Source organism: Carlito syrichta, unplaced genomic scaffold (assembly GCF_000164805.1).
Source record: "Carlito syrichta isolate Samal-C Ts95f unplaced genomic scaffold, Tarsius_syrichta-2.0.1 Scaffold78725, whole genome shotgun sequence".
Classification (NCBI taxonomy): Eukaryota; Metazoa; Chordata; class Mammalia; order Primates; family Tarsiidae; genus Carlito; species Carlito syrichta.
In genome coordinates, this window is record NW_007022821.1 from 265,589 (window position 1) to 289,398 (window position 23,810).

The following is a 23,810-nucleotide window of genomic DNA, read 5'->3' on the forward strand; positions in this document are numbered from 1 at the left end:
CCCCCCATTATTAACATCATCATCAAGATAGGTTCTCACTCTTTCTCCCAAGATGGAGTACAGTGACTTGATTATAGCTCGCTGTAGCCTCAAATTCTTGGGCTCAAGCAATCCTCCTGCCTCAGCCTCTCAAGTAGCTGGGACTATAGACGTACACTGCCATACATGCCTAAATTTTAAGGATGTTTTTATAGATACAGGTTCACACTTTGTTGTCCAGGATGGTCACAAATTCCTCAAGTGATTCTGCTGCCTCATCCTCCTAAAGCATGGAATTACAGGTCTAAACTACTGATCTGGGGCTATAATAGGGCTCTTTTAAATTCAATGCATATTAGTTCAAAAGGTCCATGGCTTCAATACTCATTCATTGTTATTTATTTTTATCCTTTTTCTGGTCCACAGAGATAGCCATTTTGCTTATGAATGATTTTTTTAAAATTGAAAAATGTTAGCTGTCATTTATTCAAATATTTAAAGCCTGAAAACCCAGCAGTAACTGGAATATCTTCTTCTTCATTTCTAGTTGGTCGCTAATTCTTCTAGATTTATGTCCTTCATCTCTCTGGAACTTTTCTCCTGTCACATTGCCTCTGTTTTAGTTTAGGCTCTTCTCATTCCTCCTTAATTTATTTTGATAATTTGATTTTTAGTTAAGATTTGTTGTGTGCTTACTGTGTGCCAGGATCTTTTATGCCATTTATATGCATCATCTCATATTATAAACCTGAGTAATACAGGGTAATAGCTTCATTTCCTTAACGAAAATCAGAAGTCCAGAGAGGTTAAATGATTGTCCAAAGTAACAGAGCTACCCAAAATGGCCAAACTAGGATCCAAATCCAATCCCATGTAATGCTAGAGTCAAATCTCTTAAACAATACAATGTGCTATCTTTTCAGCCCATGTGCTATACACTATATGACTAAAATGTTCTTCTGTCTGTAGTCATATATATCCCCACCTATTCTCCATATGAGGCTAGAAACATCTCTCTATAAAGCAATCTTCTCAAGACACTCCCTTAGGCAAAACACTTCAGTAGTTCCCAATGTGCCAAGAGTAAGCCCCAATTTCATGGTATAGTACTCCCTCCACTCTCTCAAGCCTTTTGGTGACCGATAATGGTAGGTATTCAGTCATTTATTTTTAAACCAATGTGTAAGCATTCTTAAAAGTGTCCACTGAACTGAAGTTCAGATAAGCTTGTATGGGTGGAGGTAAAAAATAAATATGAGAGCACAGAGAGAGGAAATTGTTATATTCCTTACTTAAGTGCATTTTTCTGGCGATCCCAATCCCATCCCACTCACCCTATGCTTATTTATAAGAATGTTTCTCATATCACAAAAGATCTGTAGTTTGAAAGAATTATTTAAAGCAGGAAGTAAAACCTGCTTTAAATAGCATACCATTGGAGTAAATATTATTGTACTGCGTTTGACACATCTTGCTTTGCTTGAAATAGAACTAGAAAAAGACCTTAACACTGAAACCACCTACTTGGAAGGAAAATTCTATTGAATTGGTCTACAAGATATTCAATAAATCAGAGTCGCAAAGTTCAGCTCTCTGTGGGCACCTTTGATATTTTATCCACAATATATTATCAAAGATAATTCTTACCTCCTGTAACTCAGAGAACTATGAGAGAAAATCAATACCTTTTTCTATCAATATGCATTAAAATTTAAGCAAGAAAATAACCTCTGAGGATCTCTGAGTACAAATTCTAGCAAATAGAAAATATTTAAATGCATCAGGCAGGCAGATGCTATCAAAAAACTCTTACTGATTTCTATGTTGATGGACTGTCCTCTATATACTGAATATACAATGTTTCTTATATTAAGAAGGTTTATATTTTAAATATCATAGTATGTTTAGAGTTTATACTATATTAATAAAGAAGGTTCTTTCAAATCGAAAGCTTATTAGTTATTTCCATAACATGGAATATTCAAATTTATGAAAGAGGCTAATCAAATGAATAATCAAACAGAATGGAAGAGACAGAATGCTAAGGTTTGTTGGTCATGATTAGAAAGACAGTCTGGGTTTTCTTTGCCTCAAAACATCAATCTAAACAACTAAAGACTTGATCATATGCTATTTTGAAGAGATTTCACTTTATTATTTTCACACATATAACATAAGTTAACAAATAGATGATATTATTTAAAACTGGCATATTAATTTCATTTTTGCCTACTAAAAAGCTATTTGCTAAGCTAATTTGTAGAACCTAATATTTTCTGTGTTCTGAAATCATGTTTTCATTATAAATCCATATATATTTGCTTTTTTCATACTGTACTAACACAAAGGCTTTTTATCTCATAATTTTCACAGATGATCACAAAGTTTGAATTAGTAAGGTTTAAAATTGCTGACTACTAGCTTGCTGTATGGAAAAGTACACATAATTTATAGTGAATTTATTATGAATGGTCTTTACAACAGTTACAATCTTAAGTTGGGTTATCCAAAGTTTTTAAATATGTACATTATTTATAGTAAATTATTACAAATGACCACTATGCCATTTATAATCTTCAACTGGGTTATCCAAAGTTATTAACTTCAAAGTACTTTCAAAACTTTGTCAGAAATAGCAGTAGAAACTATTTCCTTCTACTTGTGTCTGGGTTTTAACTATTTTTTGATTTTTGTAAGTAACATTCTTTTGGTCATAGTTGTGAAAGAGTCAAAATTTCATTGAGGAGTATAAATTCTGCAGTATTTTTACACGTGAAAAAATATCATGGTAGGGTGCAGAGGTGCACACTTGTAATTCAGCTACTTGGGAGGTTGTGGCTGGAGGATCACTTGAGCTCAGGAGTTTGAGGCCAGCCTATGCAACATAGTGAGACCCTGTCTCAAAAAAAATGAAAATAAACAAAAAAACTAAACTTAAAAAAATCTAAAATAGGAAGAAAAGCCAAATTAAAAACAAATGAAGGAGTCACTGTTTAAGTTCTTAATGTGTGCCAGATCCTAGAAGCTCTTTAAGTTCATACTCTTAAAAAATGGGAATACTAAGGAAATTTGGACATATTACTTCATTGCTCAAACTGCCATCACCTACATCTTAAATGTTTAAAACAATAAGGTCCTCCTTAAATCTATCATTTTCTTCCCCTTGCTGTGGTTCAGTGAAATGGTTGATGGGCGGCAAGGGCAATTTCTGTCTGCTGACAATTGCTGAAGGACATATTTTAATAGGGATTTAGCAAATGTCAAACAGGATCACGACTGTTTCTCCACCATGAACAATGTTCGTTTTAGTTATTCCACAATTTAAACCAGTATAGGTTTAATTGGGCAGTTTAGAAATCATCAAGTAAATGAACAGATCTAATTTGTTTTTAGTAAGTTATAAGACGGTTATGCTGCAACTCAAACCTGATACCAACACAATTTGCTCAGGGAAAACTCAGGGTTATTGACATTTCTTAATCCATTTATCACGGTTGTGATTAAGCTGTGTTTCCTGATCCTGGGTTGATTACTTCTGACAGAGAACAATCACAGAATCAGGGCAAAAAAGAGTAAAGGAAATCTACAAAACATGGTGCTAACTCTATAAAATTAGAGTTGTCAAGCTTATCGCAACAAATTCTAAGTGTTACCAATATATAAGGATATCAAGCAAACATATTTTCTCACTTTCTGAGTATACTCCTTGCTGCTTACTAAAGTTTAGTTAAAAATTATGTAAATGATTCATTTAAAAAATTTAATTTCCTTTGAAAGAAATAAAGCTTTTATATTTATACTAGAGTTGAAAAACAGTTTCTGCCCGTGGGACTTCCTTGATCTCATGTTTTAAAGTGGATTTTAAAAGATATAAATAAAAATGTTATAAAATAAAATCCCATTGATTTCAGCGTCAAATACACCCTGTACACATATGTACATGGAGATATAGACTCTCATATACTCTCGTAAACATGTATTGAATGCCAAGGTCTAGTATTCCACAAATAAACAACAACAAAAAACACTTGAATTCTTGATATCTTCAAATTCTACTATCTTATTACATATTGTACATTGGGTATTAATACAAATTCAGTGTTCAAAAATTGAGGCATGCCCAGATTCATTTAGGGAATTTCAGCTTCCATGTATAACAAGAAACCTCAGCAATGAAATAATTTTCTCTAAAAATCTTGTGACACAGAAAACATAAAAGTCATCAAACTGTCAGGACAAGTTTCAATTCAAAATAAAGTCATTTTTCTCAAGAATGTTATTTAATTGGAACCTTCAGAGCAGTTCTCCATTTTAGTTTCTGTACTTCTAGACGATGACCTGCATGCCAAGCTGTTTCTGTTGATTAAATCACAGAGACTTCCTGCTTGCACATGAAGAATCTTCTAGCTTGAAGAGAAGGTTCCAGCTCAGTGATGACCTAGTTTCATGCCACAGAATGTGTCACCTCTAGCAAGATTAGTCCTTTCCTTTTATTTTTTTAACCTCCTGTTACAGTATTTTCACTTTAGAGTTATCTTTTTTATTCTTATAATTAAAAAGTCTGACTTCAAAATGAGAGGCATACAGGTTATGTGATGATATTTTTAAGTGCCTGGTGTATTGCAATTAAAAAGCAGTTAAATATATGTCTTGCTCTTCTCTTTTTAGCGTTTCCAAACTAGTTATTACTGTTTTAATTTTCCCTACTGTTGAGAAGAATTCCCAGGGAACCCCTAATTCTCTGGGCTCTCTTTTCAATATGTAAGCAGCCTGGGGCAAGATATAAATTTGTATTTAACTGTGCTTCATTAAGTTTGGAATATTGAAGGCAGAGCAAAAGACACATTTGTTTAAATTTATTATTTAAATTTTAGAATTTACAATTTTACAGGTCAGTGAAATTTCAAAAGAATATTTTTCACAATATTTACCAACTTAGTATTTGGACAAGTAGAAGAATTTAAAAAGAATAGTTTTATTTAAAAAAAAATTCCAAACCACTACCATGTACTAAGCCATCATTTCACAAAGGACCATTCTTTTGTGTGAAGAAAGAAAGGATATAAAAAAGAAAAAAAGGAAAGAGGGGAGAAGTGGGAAAGGAAGGATGGAGGGAGAGGGTGAAGGAGGGAAAACGAAAGAAAGAAAAGAACCATCACTTCAATTGAGTAAGTATAGTTTCATGAAAAACTATACAATGTTCTTTTTTAACAATAGACCTGTTTCACCATCAATAGTAGAAACCAACACTTGGGGAACTAGTCAATGAAATCTCTGTCAATGAATTAATTTCAATTTTGCTTTTAAGACGAGAACTTGACTGAAAATACAAGCAGAGAATGAGCCCTTTATCTTTGATCAGTCTGCCTAGATTCTTCCCTTGGCTTTGCCACTAGTTACAGTATGATATGAATAAGTCATTCAACTTTCAGGGACTGAATTCCATAGAACCCTATATGGTGGCTATAATATGTATCCCATTTACCCTATAAGAATGTTATAGGCATTTGTTGTATTCAAAGAGTATCTGTTAGTCACCTAAAAGACTGACAATTTGTATACTATAATGCTTTGAAATCAACTCATGTTGATCAGATTTGGAGAAGTTGTGGCCATGTATAGGAAAGTTTGAGTTGAGTCCTGACAAAAAGGTAGTTTAGTTATTCAAAAGCCTAAAAGAGGTGGAGGTCACACCATTCTAGGTAGAAGGAAAAGCCCATGATACGTGATCCAGAATGACAACTTTGGGAAATCACAAGGAGTTTGGTATGGCTGGAGTGTGGGGCTTGTTTCTACAATTGAGCTGGTGAGTAGGTAGGTCAGAGTATGAATGGTCTATAGAGTAATAACCTTATTTGTGGAGCAGAGTTTTAAATAGGTTTTTTTCCTTTAACTTTAAAATTTTCATTTTGTAGTTATCAAAACAACTCTTTAAGCATTATGAGGTATAGATTTTCATCTTATAGCATATAATTCCGTTTTCTTGCTCTTTATATAACTTTTCATTTTATGTCAAATTATAATGCCATCTTTTTTTCATTCTTATTTTAGATTCAGGGGTACATGTGCATGCATGTTTGTTACCTGAACATATTATGTAGTGCTGGGGATTGGGTCTCAGGTTTTTAAGTTGATTACATCCACAAAGATCAAGACAGGATGCTTGTTCATGTAAGCTCTACGAGGGCAGGTACCTTTGCACCTCATTTATGCTGTGTCTTTAATATACAACAACAACAAACTCACTAATATTTGCTGAGAATTTGCAAGTTCTAGGCACATTGAAAGCACTACATAGATTACCTCACTTACACCTCACAACATCAATTTCAGTAAGCACTAGTTGTACTTCCACCTTTTAAGGGAAGATACTGGGATTTAAGAGTTTAAATACTGTGTTTATAGTCACATGACTAGCAGGGGGAATGTGGAGGTCCAACCTGGACACTAGACTCCCAAGGCCAAGTTCCTCACCATTGATTCCCCTGCCTTTGTGAGCAAAAGGAAGAGCTCAAGAAACACCCATAGAATGACTATGCATCAGTGTCCATGGTATTCATCAAAATCATTTAGGATTGTTGAGATCTCATCTTGTCACTTTTCCCTCTAGGGAAGTTGACACCTAAACTACTCTAAAGAGACAATAACTGTACTTCAAATAAATGAAAATTTCCTATGCCATATACTAAAACTTAAATCATCCTTGATATTTAATGTTAATATCCTATATTACAGCTTAATCCACACGCCTTATTCTTTCTTGGTAGAAATGCAGAATATATGGATACCTCCTTTTGAAAACAATGCAGGGAAGCGTGAGGGTCATTAAATTCCCCTTCAATCATTTTCTTCTTCATGCAGCAAATATCAATTCCATTAGTCTTTTCATAAGCTAATTGTATTCTGAGGAAGGCAAAAAACAGCTCTTTGAAAAATCTATTATTAATATATCTAATGTTCTACAATTGAATCTAGTCAATTGATTTCTCAGTTAGAGCTGAGATAATTCATCGACTAGAATGTTCATAAATATTGTGTAAGATTTAAACATATTTTACATGAATAACCTATCACTACTCCTACTTAACTGATTTTATTTATTTTTTAAACTTAACACTCCTCCACAACATGTGAAATATCTGATTGCATATTTATTGCCTGACTTCCCCACTAGAATATAAGCACCTGAGGTCTGGACTTAGTCTTGTTTACTCTTGTATTTCAGCACTTTTGATAAGACTGGAGCATAGTAGGTATTAAACAAATGTTTTTTGAATTCATTCCCCTAAATACGAAAGACTGGAAATGACTGTGTAAAGAACATTGGATGATTAATCATAAATGGTGCCTTACAAAGAGAAGGTGTTACAGTGAGATTAATTTAGATAGAATAAAAGGCAGAGACGGATCCATGAGGGCAAACAGAAGATTAAAAGGGATGAGCAGGCTGTCAGCTCCCATGACAAGGTGAGAATCTAAGAGGAGGAGATTGCAAGGAAAAGGAATGTTCCGGATCTCTTATTCAGACACCTGTTAGCCAAGAAGCTGTCTTATTTGACCTGTTCAGAAGCCCTGCTGAGAGAGGATCCTGGGAAGACAAGTTGAAGCTTTTCTGGCTTCTCTGTGAAGTTACAGAGAGCATTTACATGACATAAACAATAAAAGAGGGCTTAATGTATATATTAAGCTGAATCCTTTGTAGATTCCCTTCCCTCTTCCTCCACTGAGAAGGGCAAGATTCATAACCTTGCCTAACTTCCCTACTTCACCCCAGCATTTACCTAATACTTAACTATATGCCTCACACCGTGCTAAGTGCTGGGATTATTGAGATTGAAGGAAGGCATCATTCCTTCCTCATAGGGACTGAGACCCCATATGGAGACAGATATGCCGAGACAATATAAGAGGTGCAGATGCCAGGAGAGCTCATACACAAACAGGGAGGAGGATGGTAAGGGCAACTTGCTCTGTGGAACCAGTGAACAGTCAATGAGTGTCTCCACAATCTAACGCAATTTCCCCATCTTTTGGAGGCCAGGGAACTCCGGATGAGTCTCTCCTACTCTCTGACTCCCCCATGTTCATTCCTGCTACCCCCGCCCATGGCATTGAGGACATCCTGTTTTGTATTTTACTCACTGGTGTGCTCATTTTAACCAGGCACTGCCTTTCCCAACCCATAGGGTGACTGCTATGAAAGCAGGCTCTTTCACTTTTCTTTCTGTTCTGAGCAACAGAACACCAGGTCTTCAAATGGCAGGGACTGATCATCAGCATCTGATGTTTCACTGAACCACTCCAATTGTGGGAACATTCATTCCAGAATTGTCCTATTTCCTAACTGTCAAACAAAAATCCTCAGTATAGAAATACACCAGCTCCTTTTACTAACAGTCACAGAAGTTGGATAGAGGTATCTGAACTATATCTCTGGGTCCTTCTAGTAAGGAGCAATATCACATGAAATTGTACACAGTCACTTTAGGAAGTGGTGGTATACCTCTGGAACCTGGGTATACGATTTTCTTCACTACATCCATGCTTAATTTGCTAATGTTTTTTCCCAGAAGTTCTTACATGAAGGTCTTTGTATGAAAGGTGGCAGAATAAACAGAATATTATAAATATCTGAGTCTACTAATAGTCATCTATCTTTTAGTCGGAGCTGTGGTTTTGAAGGACATATGTTTCTTATATCCACTGTCCAACTCAGGTAGTTTTCATCTAACACAACAAAAAATTGGAATAGAGAAAAAAATCTACTCCATTTTTATCTATTTACCCATCAGTGCTATTCTGCTAAGTTAACATTGTATTATTCTTGTTCTAATTAACAATTCTATTTTTATTTTATTTTATTTTTTTTTTTTTTGAGTTGGAGTCTCACTCTGTCGCCCAGACTGGAGTGCAGTGGCCGCTCCCGGCCACCACAACCTCGACCTGCTGGGCTCTGGCGATCCTTCTGCTTCAGCCTTCCAAGTAGCCGGAATTACAGGCATGTGCTACCATGCCTGGCTGATTTTTTTGATTTATTGTAGAGATGAGGTCTCACTGCCCAGGTGGGTCTCTAACCCACGGGCTCAGGCAATCCACTCATCTCAGCCTCCCAAAGGTGCAGGATTACAGGCTGAGCCACCGAGCCTGGCTAACAATTCTATTTTTAAAAGAATAATAGAACTTTAAGTACTTGAAGGACTTTATCAAGTCCGGTGATTTTTTTTTAAACTGCAAATCATAACCCATTAATGGACTATGCAACACATTTATTGAGTTGAGATTATATTTTAACAACAAAATAGAATAGAATATAGTATACTCCAATTGTGGGAACATCAGAACAGATAGGAAGGAAAATATTTTTAAGGAGTTTTGTTTGAGCTGTGTTGGTATCCAAGTGTGTATATACCAGTCAGTGGTGCAAAATGTCAGGCAAAATTCCAAGATGGTCCTCAAGATTCCCTACATACCTGCTTAATTCCAGGAATGTGAATACGATGGACTTTATTCCTATGATTAGGCTGTGTGGACCTTAAGATGGACCTTATTCCTAAGATTAGGCTGGGTGGGTCTGACTCAATTACACGTATCCTTTAAGAGCAGAGAGTGTTCTTGATTGGCCACAAGAGAGGAAGTCTGAGATCCAAATGAGAAAAATTTGATGTAAAATCCTGGCCTTTTAGAGGGAGGAGGCACATGGCAAGGAAAGCAAGAAACTTCTAGAAGAGGAGAGTGGACCCTGGCTGACATCTGACAAGGAAATGGTAGCTCAGTCCTACTACTGCAAGAAAATAAATTCTGTCAATAAGATTGAGTATGTAAGCATATCTGCCCCGGTTGAAACTCCAGACGAGAACACAACCCAGCTGGCACCCAGTGCCCCGTGGACTGACCTACAGAATGGTGAGCTGATAAATAAATGGGTGTTGTAAATTGCTGTGTATGTAGCAATTTGTTTCACAGTCACAAAAAGATTACACAGTACTCTATGTTGTCAGTTATAATAATAAAAAGAGAGTAAGAGGGAAAAAAATTCAGAAAGACCCTAATTTGGTCTCCTTCATTGTACAGATGAGAAAATTAAAGTCAAGTGATGGTAAATAACTTTTGCAAGATTACACAGTTAGTGACATTAGCTTGGCAGAGAAAGCTCTTTCCTGAGTCACAACCTCATATGGTGATTACTCTGCTTTCATCTGAAGCTTCATGTATTTCATATTAATAGAGACTAGCTTAACTCCTACTTATTCCAGACCAGTGAATTTTACTATACAGTTGGCCCCCATATCCATGGGTTCTGCCTCTACAGACTCAGCCAACTAGGGATTGAAAATATTCTAGAATAAAAACAATAAAAATTAATACACACTAAAATAATGCAATATAACAACTATTTATGTTGCCTTTTACATTGGGTCAGATATTATGTTGTTTAGAGATGATTTAAAGTATACAGGAGGATGTGCTCAGGTTATATGCAAACACTACACCACTTTTTACAAGGGACTTGAACATTACAGATGTTGATATCTGTGGGGGTCTTAGAACCAATCCCCACCTCCCATTCCCAAATACTGAGGGATGACTGTAATTCTAAGAAAAAAAATCAAGGAAAGCTACTGAAACCACTAAGAGACATTTCTATGGCTGCCAACATTTCTAGTTCTTTACTTTTTAATTTGAAAATTCTCTGAACCCTAAAACTTCATTGCTAAGTTTAAAGCTATACTTTAGTTGGCCACAAGAGGGCTCCCAGGGTTTTCCAGTAGTGTGAACACTAAATTGAGATATTGAAAGACAGTTCTCAATGAAAGCATATTGGCTTGCGGATGGGCTAGCTGGCATTGCTTTCTTCAGGAAGATTTCCCCGGGAATTGTGACAAAAATGGTACTTCACTGTATTATCCATAGAAACTCCTCCAGCTCACCCCTGTGAGACAGAGGAGGATGGCATCCTTTGAGTGATTTGGAAGACTGAGTCTAATGGGTCACAAGAGAAGGTGACTTTCATTTGCAGAGTCTACTATCCATGACTCATGGCCCCGTTAAAATTATCTACAGCTCTATCCTCATCTATAAAAACAGAGTGTGACATCTACCTGTCAGAGTTGTCATGGGGATGAATTGAGATAGAACATGGGAGCTTAACTTGTCCCTGGTATATGAAATGGTCAATAAATGCACAATTTTATAGTTGTTTATTACTGATACTTTTCCAAGGGACGCTGAAATAGACTTGTTTTGTGAAGTGAATTTTCCACATAGGTGATTATATGGCTGCTAGTATTTCAGCCCTGAAAATAATGTTTCCAGGTCCAAATTAGTAGAAAGGGTACCTAGACACTTTAAACTTGACAGCTCAGATGTCTCTCTTTAAATACAATAGACATGCCATTAACATTGATTAAGAAACAAATCGTTACAAATTCAGAGGTTAAAAATTCACTAGTGGTGATACTATTTAAAATGATTCATAGTTCATCTTTCTGCAATCCTTTAGACTTAAATTTTCTAGGCTTAGCTCTTTGTTGACTAAGGCCAAGCTGGTCAGTACGTGTCCCTCATTTTCTGATTTTTAAGGAATATTGATTTTGTAGGATTAACTATATTTTCTGAAGGCAAAATACTATCTCCTCTTAGCCAGTTAATGATGAGTAGGGAATGATGAGTGGGGAAGATAAATCTTCAAGTAATAGGAGGTGGCAGATTGTGGCAGGGAGGAGCAGAGGACATTTTGCTAAATGGAAGAACAGTTATGTAGACTGCATGAGCTTTTCTAACTGATTGATTTTAAGAACTGTGCTGTCATAAGTTTTAAAAAATGGAAATATGCACCTGTCTACATTGTCTTCTATCAATTCTTATTACCTGACTATGGACATCTTCGATGACCCCATGCTTGTTACATGTTGAAAAATAAGACTTGAACATCTTAATTCAGAACCAGGAAGTGGGCAAGTGACTACAGGAAGAGAACAGAAAGTGGTGGGAAAAGCAGGTGTGGTTTTAGCTGCCAAAATCTGAAATAATGCTAGATCTACATGGAGGAGTCTTTTCAGCACGAAGGAAGAAAATGACTTGACAGAGTTACACAGAAAATTGGTGTGAGAATTAGAACTAAAATCTGGTCACCTGATGATCATTTATGGAAATGGATACTAAAATATCCAAGAAAAAGGTTTCAACCATCGTAAAACAAACATTCCAGATTGGGATGGTAGAGGTGGTGGATGCCTCCCATCACCCCCAAAAAACAAGTCCTCTGTGATGTAACCATTCAGCCACAGTCCCCACCATTAAAGCTTTTAGATGTGATCAAATCTCTCCAAATTGAAGTGATATTGAAGGTCAAAGCAGTCATCCTGTTTCTGGGAAGATTTATCTTCTCTATTCATCATTCTCCCCCATAGACGATATGTCTAATAACTTGTCTCAGACAGACGTAAGACACTGAACAATGTTTTTGTTCATTATAAAGGAAGGCCAAAAATCTTTGGGCAAACACACGTTAGTAGTTCAACTTGCTTAGATTGATTACCTACAACACTCCAGTTAACTGTTAAAGCTCAAATGACAGGATATTACTCTATCTGGGAACAAGAACAAAAACACAATGCCTGCAAAACCCTAGCCATAACCTACTCCTCTCTCCTATGAAGGATCTAGATGTGATTCACTCCCTCTCAAGCGAAGATAATGTGCAAGACCAAAACACACCCACACTGCAATTTGTCCTCTTTCAGAATGTAATAACTTTACTTTCTCAGTGGCCTTGTTAGATACAGGCTGACATCAACCACTGTCTTAACAATCTGACAGAGCAGGGTCAGACTTGGGAGGCTGAAGGGAAAAGGAAAAGAACAAAAACAAGCAAACAAACAAAAACAAGAGCGACCCTGGCTGAAGACTGATTAACATGAAAATCATAGCACATACGGTTTAAAATGGAAAAGCCTAATATATATATTTATTCTCCTTAGGTTAGGATATAGCAGGTCCTCAGGCCCGTTCTCTTACTTAACTTTGCTGAAGGTTTTCAGTATTTTTCCATCTTTATATTCAGACCACGGAAGATCATGTCCAAGGGAATCATCAGAAAGATTTACGTGTTGTATAACAAGGAGCCATTTAGCAATGCAGAGCTACAAATTCATAATGCCATTTAGGTAGACATCATCTATTCACGTGAATAAAATGGTGGGTGCTCACCAATGGTGTAGAACCGCTTCAGTTCACTCCTTCGTGAAGGATGCTTCTGGGTATTGGTGGCGTTGTTCTGCTCCTCTTCAATGATGGGGGTCTTGGGTGCAGGGGGCTTACTGGCTTGTGGCATTTGTGTTCCTGCACCAGCCAAAGGGTTGAGCCCTGGAGCAGTGATATCCACCGACTGGGACTTTTTCTTCAACCTACAGGTAAAGAATACCACATACTGTGAATCTTGACTTAACAGATACATATGTTCCATGTTTATCCCCATCATGATTTTTTTCCTTAAGTTATACTTAGTCTTGAAATAGAGCCAGGTCTATTCAGAAATCATAGATCTTCCTACAGTATTTTTAAATAAATTCTTCAAAGGGATTGGCAGTAGTGGGAAACTGCTGGGGGGGGGAACACCTCATCAACAAGGGTACCTGCATAATGAACATTTGTATACTAATCCTGAATTGTACCCCACTTCTTTAAAATAACATTTAAAAAAATTCTTCAAATATTTTGGAAACTAGTTGGAAAAAATCTTTTGAAAGTTTTCACTAAAATATATTAAAATGCAAGGTGATAAAGAACTCTTATTTTCTAATAGCAAACTAAAATGTTGTGTCAGACAGAGATAATACACTTGGTTATTCTATTTGGTTCTGAAAGGAATATTTTTAATTATGTGGGAAAACAGCAGTTAAAATAAATAATTGTAACTTCAAAAAGGATAACGAAATGATTATTTCATTAGAGGCTTTCTGCCGAATCTATCACAGCATCTTTGGTGTAAAAATTATAGAATTCACATTATTTCTCCCCACATGCTCAGTAACAATAAATGTGTTGCTCACTTCTACATTTTAGACCACTGACATAAGGCCCAACATGAAAAGCAAGAAGTTACTCATGAAATATTTTCCATGCTCATGCATGCTTCCTTTGGTGTAAATATCATTGATAAAGGATATGAGTTAAATCTGAACATTTCAAGCTATACAACTAATATGATGAAACCTAAGCCCAGTTTACCATTGCCCCTTGGCACTTCTGGAGTCTGAATTTAAGTGTTATTTTTCAAGTCTTAATTATCTGTGGAAAACAAGGTGGCAACTTTATTGCTTATGATAACCACACTTGAACTCTAGAAGTTTCCTAAAAGCCGTGTATATCCTTACACCTTCAGTCTTGATTCAGACTTTTCCAGTACCTTGACATCTACTTTCTGTCTCAATGGTGACCTCTGCTCATGTTTCTAGACACAGCTTAAACGTGACCTCTAGGAAGCTTCCCATGACATGAACCTCGGTAGCTAGCCTCACACCACTCAGCAGAGACGGTTATTCATAATTAACCCACAATAAGCTTTTATTGAATTCAATTTTTTAGAGCAAAAACTATATAAAAAACAAACAAAAGACCAACAAAAATGCTATCCATGAGTAACAAAGTCACTCATGAAAGCAATGCTTACTAAATTTTAGTCATTTAAATATCATCTATATGATTTCTATCTTATCCACATACCACCTATCTAATTAATATTCATGAAAATACTCACTTTATCCAAATTGGCAACAAATACACTAAAGAGTGCATAACAGCACCAATCACGAGAAATGCAAATTAGAAGAACATCATACTCATGACACACCCGCCAGAATGACTAAAATGTGAAAGACATGATAGGAGTGTGGTAATGAGGAGCAGCTGGAGTTCTGCACTGCTGGTGGGAGTGTATACTGCTCAGACCACGTTGGAGAAATGTCTGGTGATACCTACTAAAGCTCAAGGGATACATCTTCATGTGTTCGCTAAAAGTTGCAAAATGTTCATAGCAGCACTATTTTAATACACAAAAATTGAAAACAGCCCAGATGCTTATCAACAGTAGGATGGAATTTTATACAACAATGAAAATAAATGAACTACAACTACTTGGAGCAACGCAGATAGTTTACATAAAAGTAATTATGAGCAAAGAAGCCAGATATAAAGGAGTACATAATTATAATTCTATGTAAACACCATCCAGATACAGCCAGTACTGTCTATGATATTAAAATGATAGGCTAATCGCCGGGGAGTTATTACATTGATGGTAACATAGAGGGGTTTCTGGAATACTGGTAATATTTGGTTTCCTGATCTGGGTCCTGGGTGCCAAGATGTATTTATGTTATGAATGTTTAACCATCTTTGATTTTTGCATTTTTCTGTGTGTACATTATACTTATAAGAAGTATTTCCATAAGAAATTGACTGACTTTTTAACTTACCACAGTGCCCGCTTTTCTGCAGGAGATACATTCCAAGACCCCCAGTGGTTGCATGAAACCATGAATAGTACCAAACCCTATACATATAGTTGTATATATTTTCCCTATACAGACATACATACATGATACCATTTAATTTATAAGTTAGGTATAGTAAGAGGTTAATGACCATAATAATAATAAAATAGAAAATTATAACAATATACTATAATAAAAGTTATGTGAATTTGGTCTCTCTCTTCCTCTCTCTCAGAATATCTTATTGTACCATATTGTGGGTAGTTGAAACTATAGAAAGTGAAATCATGGATAAGGTTCATTTATAATGTATTCATTTACAATGACAATTACATATAGCTGCTGAATGGCTACTTGCCACAAAATAATGACAATAAAAATGAAACAAATGAAACTTGTGGCCTCCCAACTCCCCAAACAAAGAGTACTTTCCCTGCTGGGAATGGCTGCATTCTCCAAACTCAGCCTGCTTCTCATGAGCTGAAATGGGCTGTTCATTCATTCCTTGAATGACTACTCTCCACCCTATACTGTTTAGGCACCAGGGATACACAGTGAACAAAACAGGCAAAATATCCACCATTATGGAGCACTCATTTTTATGAAGGGTGGCAGGTAGTAACCAAATAAACCAATATACAACAAACCAGGGGCACAAAGTGCAGTGGATTAAAGTCAAACAGAATAAAAGGGATAGGGAATGGAGGTGTGCATACATACGCTGACATATGGGATGGAAGAACTGGGAGCATAAATGAGGAAGCAGCATTTTGGAAAATGAGGAACTCGTGTGTTGTGTTAGAGCAGGGAGGACACTGAGGTTAGTGCTAAGAAAAGGAGAGGGCGAGAAGTCAGAGAACAAGTTAACAGGATGATGTGGGGGCCCAGGAAGTGAGGTCAGATCATATAGGGCTTTAAGGTCATTAAAGAATGAGGTCAAAAGTAGGTTTGAGCAAAGAAGTCATTACACGATAAAAGAATCACTAGGTTGAAGGCTGTGATCTCAAAGTTAAGCAAGAGGAATGTAGTCTTTCAAGAAGTACCCACCACAAATCACCCAGGGTACCACATACTTGAGGAAGCATGGATTTACTTTGTACTGGGATATCTACTTTTTCTTAATGCCTTGGTCTTCCCAATAACACTATTCTTATCTTTGCAGACTGGAGCTAAAAGTTACAGAAGTACTCTATGCAAAAGAAGGCATTAAAATGCATAAGAACAGGTTAATTCCATAGGATGTAACTTCAATGTGGAATCTAAAAAAGTTGAACTCATAGTAGAGAGTAGAGTGATGGTTACCAGGGGCTTAGGGTGATATGGTGTTGGGGAGATGTTGGTCAAAGAATGTAACATTTCTGTTAGGAAGAATAAGTTCATGAACTCTACTGTAAAACATGGTGACTATAGATAGTAGTCACCATAGTAACTAACAATGTATTGTATTTAAGAAGCAGATTGTAAGTGTTCTTCTTGCAAAAAATAAGTATGTGAAATAATACAGATGTCAGTAGTCTGATTGAGCCACTCAACAGTGTATGCATTTCAAAATATAATGTTATACATGATAAATATATACTTTTAATTATTTTTTCCATTTTTATTTGAGACTCGGGGAGTGCACGTGCAGGTTTGTTACACGGCCATATTGTGTAATGATGGGAATTGGGTTTCAGGTGGCCCATTTCCCAGATAGTGAACGTTGTACCCAATAGGTAATTTCTAAGCCCTAGCCCCTCCCCACCTTCACCCTTATTGATGTCCTGAGTGTCTATTATTTCCATCTTTGTGGTCAGATAAATATTTTAACTTGTCAATTGCAAAATGAAAATATATAAGTTGCAGGTCACTAAGGCAACAAAGTTTGCCTCAGCATGGTTTTCTAGAAGCTATGTTGTGTTTATACACACAGAATTCAACTGAGAAATCTCCAGACTACTTTCTACAAGGTTGAACTGGCTTACATTTCCACAAGTAGTGTATAAATGTTCCCTTTTCTTCACTGGGAATATACTCAAAGGAACACAAATCACTCTACCAAAAAGATACCTGCACTTGTATGTTTATTGCGACACTATTCAGAATGGTGCAAACCAGGAACCCACCCAGATGCCCAAAGAAGGAAGAATGGATAAAGAATATATGATGTATATACACACTATGGAATCCTATGCAGTCATAAAGAACAAAAGCATGTCCTTTGCAGTAACATGGATGCAGCTGGAGACCATCATTTTCTTTTCTTTTTTTCTTAATTTTTAATTTTAAATATGTGGGGTACAATTCAGGGTTAGGTATACAAATATTCACTATGCCAGTACCCTTATTGATGAGGTGTGCCCCCTTGCTCCTGGCAGTTTTCCACTACTGCCAATCCCGCCTCTGCCCTTCCCTGGCTATTTGCCACTACAGCCAAATCCTTTCTTACAATATTGTGATAGCTGTTCAAGGTCCGCTTATGAGTGAAAACATGATATTCAGTTCTTTGTTTCTGTGATAGATCACTCAGTATTATAGACTCTTAAGTCCATCCAAGTTGCTGTGAAGTTCACAATTTTGTCCTTCTTTATGGTTGTGTAATATTCCATCAGGTATATGTATCACATTTTTTTATCCCGTCCTGTTTTGATGGGCAGCATGGTTGGTTTCATGTTTTTGCTATTATGAATAAAGCTGCAATACACATGCGTGTGCAGGTATCTTTTCCATAGAGTGAGTTGAGTTCCTCTGGGTATATTCCCAGTAGGGGGATTGCGGGGTCACATGGAAGGTCGATGTTTAGATCTTTCAGGAATCGCCACAATGTTTTCTATATTTGTGCATTCCCCCCCAACAGTGTAGAAGTGTTCCCTTTTCACTGCATCCTATCTAGCATCTGTTGTTTTTTGAGTTATTGATGATAACCATCCTGAATGGAGTTCGGTGGTATCGCAGTGTAGTTTTAATTTGTATTTCTTTGATGACTTGTGACACAAACAAATGGAAAAATATTCCATGCTCATGAATTGGAAGAATCAACCTTATTAAGATGTCCATCCTATCCAAGGCAATCTACAGATTGAATGCAATACCCATTGAATTACCAGCAGCATTCATCTCAGACCTGGAAACGACAATGCAGGAATTCATATGAAAACATAAACGACCATGAAAAGCCAAAACAATCCTCAAAAATTAATTAATTAATTAATTAATTAATTAAGCAGGAGGCATCATGCTCCCACACTTTAAGCTTTATTATAAAGTTACAATAATCAAAACAGCCTGGTATTGGAACAATAACAGGCACATAGACCAATGGAACAGGATAGAGATTCCAGAAGCAAAATCTGAATTTCCAACTAACTCATCTTTGAAAAAGCCTCTAGCATCAACCACTGTGGAGAGAAGAACCTATTGAGTAAATGGTGCTGGGAAAACTGGCTGACCACATGCAGACAATTAAAACAAGACCCCTACCTATCACCATACACAAAAATCAACTCTAAATGGATGAAAGACCTAACTGTAAAACCCCAAACTATAAGATCCTTAGGAAATGCAGGAGACATCCTTATGGAAATTGGAACTGGGAACCATTCTCTGATCAAAACCCCAAGTGCCCAGGCCATAAGAGATAAGATAGACAAATGGGACCTCATCAAACTGACAAGCTTCTGCCAAGCCAAAGAAACCATCAAGAGAGCAGGGAGACAGCCCACAGACTGGAAAAAGTATTTGCCCACTGTTTGTCTGACAAAAGTCTAATAACATCTAGGATCCACAAGGAACTCAAATGTGCCCAAAAGAAACAAACAAACAGCCCATTACCAAGTGGGCAAAAGATATGAATAGACACTGCTCAAAAGAAGACATATTAGCAGACAACAGATACATGATAAAATGCTCAGACCATCATTTTCTAAGTGTATGAACATAGAGGCAAAAAACTAAATGCCGCCTGTTCTCATTCATAAGTAAGCACTAAACATTGGGCACACACGGGCACTAGGACTGAAACGACACTGAGCACCGCTAAAGAAGGAAGGCAGAGAAGGCAGGAGGGCAGGGTAAGGGATATGAACCTACCGGTTGTGTACCATGCCCACTGGGAGGCAGAGGGCTCACCAGAAGCCCAAACCTCACCTATAGTCAATATACTTATGTAATAAATTTTTACATGTACCCCGTGATTTTAAAATTTTAAAAAGACTTAGACTGCACTAAAAGTTATTACACTGAACTCTATGAAACCACCAATATTCTACCATTTTGACAAGCAAAAATGTCAATTTTCTAGAGTTCATTCTAAAAGCTTTATTTCAAAATGAAATTTGAATTTCAATACCAAGCAATTGGGAGGCAGTTCAGAGAAGTAGGGATTTAAAGAAAAGATGCTAGCCGGGTTTGGTGGCTCAGCCTGTAATCCCGCACCTTGGGAGGCTGAGGTGAGTGGATTGCCTGAGCCCGCAGGTTCGAGACCCGCCTGGGCAGCGAGACCTCATCTCTACAATAAATCAAAAAATCAACTGGGCGTGGTAGCGCATGCCTGTAATTCCGGCTACTTGGAAGGCTGAGGCGGAAGGATCGCCGGAACCCAGCAGGTCGAGGCTGCGGTGGCTGGGAGCGGCCACGGCTCTCCAGTCTGAGCGACAGAGTGAGACTCCAATTCAAAAAAAAAAAAAAAAAGAAAAGATGCTGAATTTTGCAAAAAGTCAATTGTTCTTCAATTCTCAGTAATAATTATGATCATTATTAATAATTATTTACATTTTGCCAGTACAAGTTTTACCTCAGATTTACAAAGTAAGGTATTTTATCATCAGAAACCATTTATATTTTATGTTGGCCTGTTTTAGAATTGGTAAGAGTTGCTAAATTAAAGTACATATTGGCTCATATAATGGCTGCTATTTGGTAAAGTGCTAGAAACTCTAATTGATAGAGTTCTCTCACCATCTCAGAATGTATAGCCTCCTTGGAATGAGCAAAAGTTCAGAGCACTGGGATCCAGAGGACCAAAGGCCACAGAAAATGACACTGTGGTATTTTCTTTCTTCTTTTCCCCTTCTTCACCAAACACTCTTGCTAACCAAGACTTCAAGGACACCATGTTTTCATTGTTGTTGCTGAAGTCTAGGACACCGCTAGTAGGTATTCTGGCTTGCTTAGGACTAGACTTCCATTTCCATGTTCTTAGAAAGCAGAACTGTGTGGGTAATTGAATGACTCCCTAACAATTCTAAAAATGAGTACTGTGGTTGAAAAGGAAACCTGCTAAATGGTACCTTCAAATCCCAAATTTCATGCAAGAGGAAGTCTTTCTGTGTTTTTAACAATGTTCTTAATTAAATGTGTTAAACAAATGTAAATATAGCTTAATAGAATATGTAGGTGTGCATGAGATAAAATACCCTTTGATAATAAATGAAACTTTACAAATAGAGACAAAAATAATTTCTTAATAGGCACCAAAAAGATCTTTGTTTAATATGCTTTGCATTTCTAATGAACATGAGTGCCAAAGCCTTGGACTGAGAATAGGAAATAAGTAAAAAAGTAGTCATCCCTCTTGGCATGGCTATTACAAGAAGACTCTCTGATATTCCATAATCCTTGCTTTCTCTTATTTCTCTGCTTTTTTAGCAGAGAAGAGCAATGCTACTCACCTCTCTGTGTATTCCAATATCACCTTTCAGCATGTAAACAATGTTGGACACATTTCTGAGACTCAGTTTCCTTACTTATGAAATATATTCAGAAGGCTGCGAGAAGCAAGCAAACATCCTATGTGAAAGTACCTAGTACAGCACCTACATAAGAAGTTCTCCATAAATACGAGTTTCAATCTTTTGATAAGTATGTTATAATTTTGTTCTTCACAATCCCCAGAGATGTGGAGGAAGTTATCTCTGTTTCTCAAGCTCCTTTGCTGATGCATCACTTTAGATGAACATTGAACCTGCAGGGACTGCACTATATTTTGTAGGAGGTTTTATTCAGTCTGGAGTGTGGGTTTTGTGGAAGGAGTGAAGGATAAAAGAAAGTGAGAAATGTGTGATTTGCAATGTGATATTTCTTCTGTGGCACAGATCACGAGAGAGAGAGAGAGAGAGAGAGAGAGAGAGAGAGAGAGAGAGAGAGAGAGTGTGTGTGTTGACAGCAAACTCAAAAACTATCTGGAAAAAATAAATTTTCTACTATTTGCTTACTATAGTCCTAGGGTATCAGTGGCCATAGGAGCAGTAGCTGAGAAAATCTACTATAGTATAATGGGAATATTCCCTAGGACTTAGGAATTTAAGGTGGTAAAAAATTAGTATATAAAAGTCATATTTCCATATATTAGACTGTGTATCTTGAATAACAGAATAGTCGTTATGACTATGGAGGTGGAGGCTGAATTAACTGGAATTGAATCCATAATTTTGCATTTACTAGCTGTGTAACATTGAGCAATTCTTTAGTCTCTTCTTGTGTCATTTTCTAATTTGTCAATGGGGATAGTAATAATACTTATGTAATAACATCAACATCAGAATTAAACTAATATTTGAAAATGCACTTAGAAGATTTGGTATATAACATATAAAATATTTACTTTAAACAAAAACAAGCAAACATGAACAGTTATTGAGCACTTACAATGTATCAGGTACAAGGCCATCTGCTATACATACATTATTTGTTATTGATCACAACAAACCTATGAGGTAAGTATCATATTTGCAGAGGGGTCAACTGAGGTTTAAAGAAGGTAATAGAACTAGAAATTAGAAAGCCTGGCATCCAACCATGGCATTTTGAACTAAAGTTGGAATTAGGAGATAGAAATAAATTTTAGTTTGTATATTTATCAACCATGTGACTTTGGGCAAGGTCATGACTGAACTACCTAGGTCTTACTCAAAATAATGGTATTCATGCTGCCTGCCTGCTCTACCTAAGAAGACTACTGTGAACATAAAATGTGTTCATTTATGTGAAAGCAGTTTGTCAAATTCCACAGAAATCTATAGTACTAGTAGCAGCTATGTAAATCTATACTTTACCCCTTTCATTTGTTGTATACTTACACAAGTGTGTGTGTGTGTGTGTGTGTGTGTGTGTTTGTGTGTGTGTGTGTTTGTATGCCTGTGAATAGCTGTGCCCCAAAGGCCTAACACTTGTAGTCCTTTCCAGTAATTTCCAGCAAGAAGACCATCTGCGGTTTGTTCATCTCATTACTGTTAGAGAAGCTGTCTCCTTGCTTCCTGTCTCCTTGCATTTGCTAAAAGGATGAATGTAAGGATATTACATAAAGCAGTAAAACTGCTGAGAATGCAGGTTTTCTAAGTTGGATACTGTGAGTGCTGCAAAAGTCTCAAGCCACTCAAAAAGAGCTTTGGGGAGCAAATGCCTAAAACGTTTTCACATTGCAAAATTAAGGGTTTTTGTTACCCCTCCTATACAGTCTGACAAAAAATCAGCAGCTAAAAACAAACCATGAAATCAGCAAAAACCAAGCATATTCAGAAGCTCTACTGCACAAGAAATAACAGATTGGAAACGTATGCTTTAAAACAAGAAAACAATTCCTCAGGGTATAGAGTACCAATTTCAGCCTACTTTATAATTGCAATGACCAGACTATTCTTTGTGCCCCCAAACAGAAGGATTAAGACAGAAAGTCTCATTAATGTGGAATCAGGAATTATACAATTTCCTTTTACTATTCCAAACCAAAGCAAAGCATTTAAAGAGAAGTATCCTTTGGGAATTCAAACTGGTGTTGGAACCATGAATGGAACACCGAAACCAGATAGTTTGTTATAACAAACATGTTTCTAACCAGGTAGTCATTTTAAGAAATTTATGCTTTCCTATCTTGAAAATTCAGAGAACAGAAAATTCAAGAATAAAGCCACAGGTGCAATGATATGTAGAAATGTAGAAATAGTTTGCTAGAAATTCCAACAAGAAGAAGAAATTCTCTTGTTAAATGCAATTGAATTTAACCCTGTGGAAGACAAGGCCAGTATAATAAATAATTGTATAAAAACGTTGTCATTGCTATTATACATAATATTATGCTATAAATACTAGAAATTAAATTCCAAACCAACTCTGCCTCTCCAGAGTTCCATTAACCCTAACATAAAACGTTAGCATTTCTTACCAACCTTTCATGAAAGTGACATCCAAGTTCTTTAAGTTTGCTTGCTGGTTATTTATATTCCAATTCTTGCACCAGATCAGAGAAGAGGTAATATGAGAGAAACATTTTCTTTTAGAAGTACTCACCAGATCAACTTAATTATTGCATTCATGGAAATTCTAGCCTGTTCACCATCTTGTTTCTAGGACTTAGCAGTGCTT

At 36.6% G+C, this 23,810-nt stretch overlaps 1 protein-coding gene across 3 annotated transcripts in view; it reads right to left on the reverse strand.

Annotated features, from left to right (window-relative positions):
* Nucleotides 1-23,810, reverse strand: part of OXR1 (oxidation resistance 1) — a 411,904-nt gene that overhangs the window by 239,462 nt on the left and 148,632 nt on the right. For all 3 annotated transcript variants that reach the window (XM_008054364.1, XM_008054356.1, XM_021710493.1), the window contains exon 2: nt 13,189-13,385. In XM_008054364.1, the coding sequence (XP_008052555.1) occupies nt 13,189-13,385 (197 nt within the window). The remainder of the gene's footprint in view (nt 1-13,188; nt 13,386-23,810) is intronic.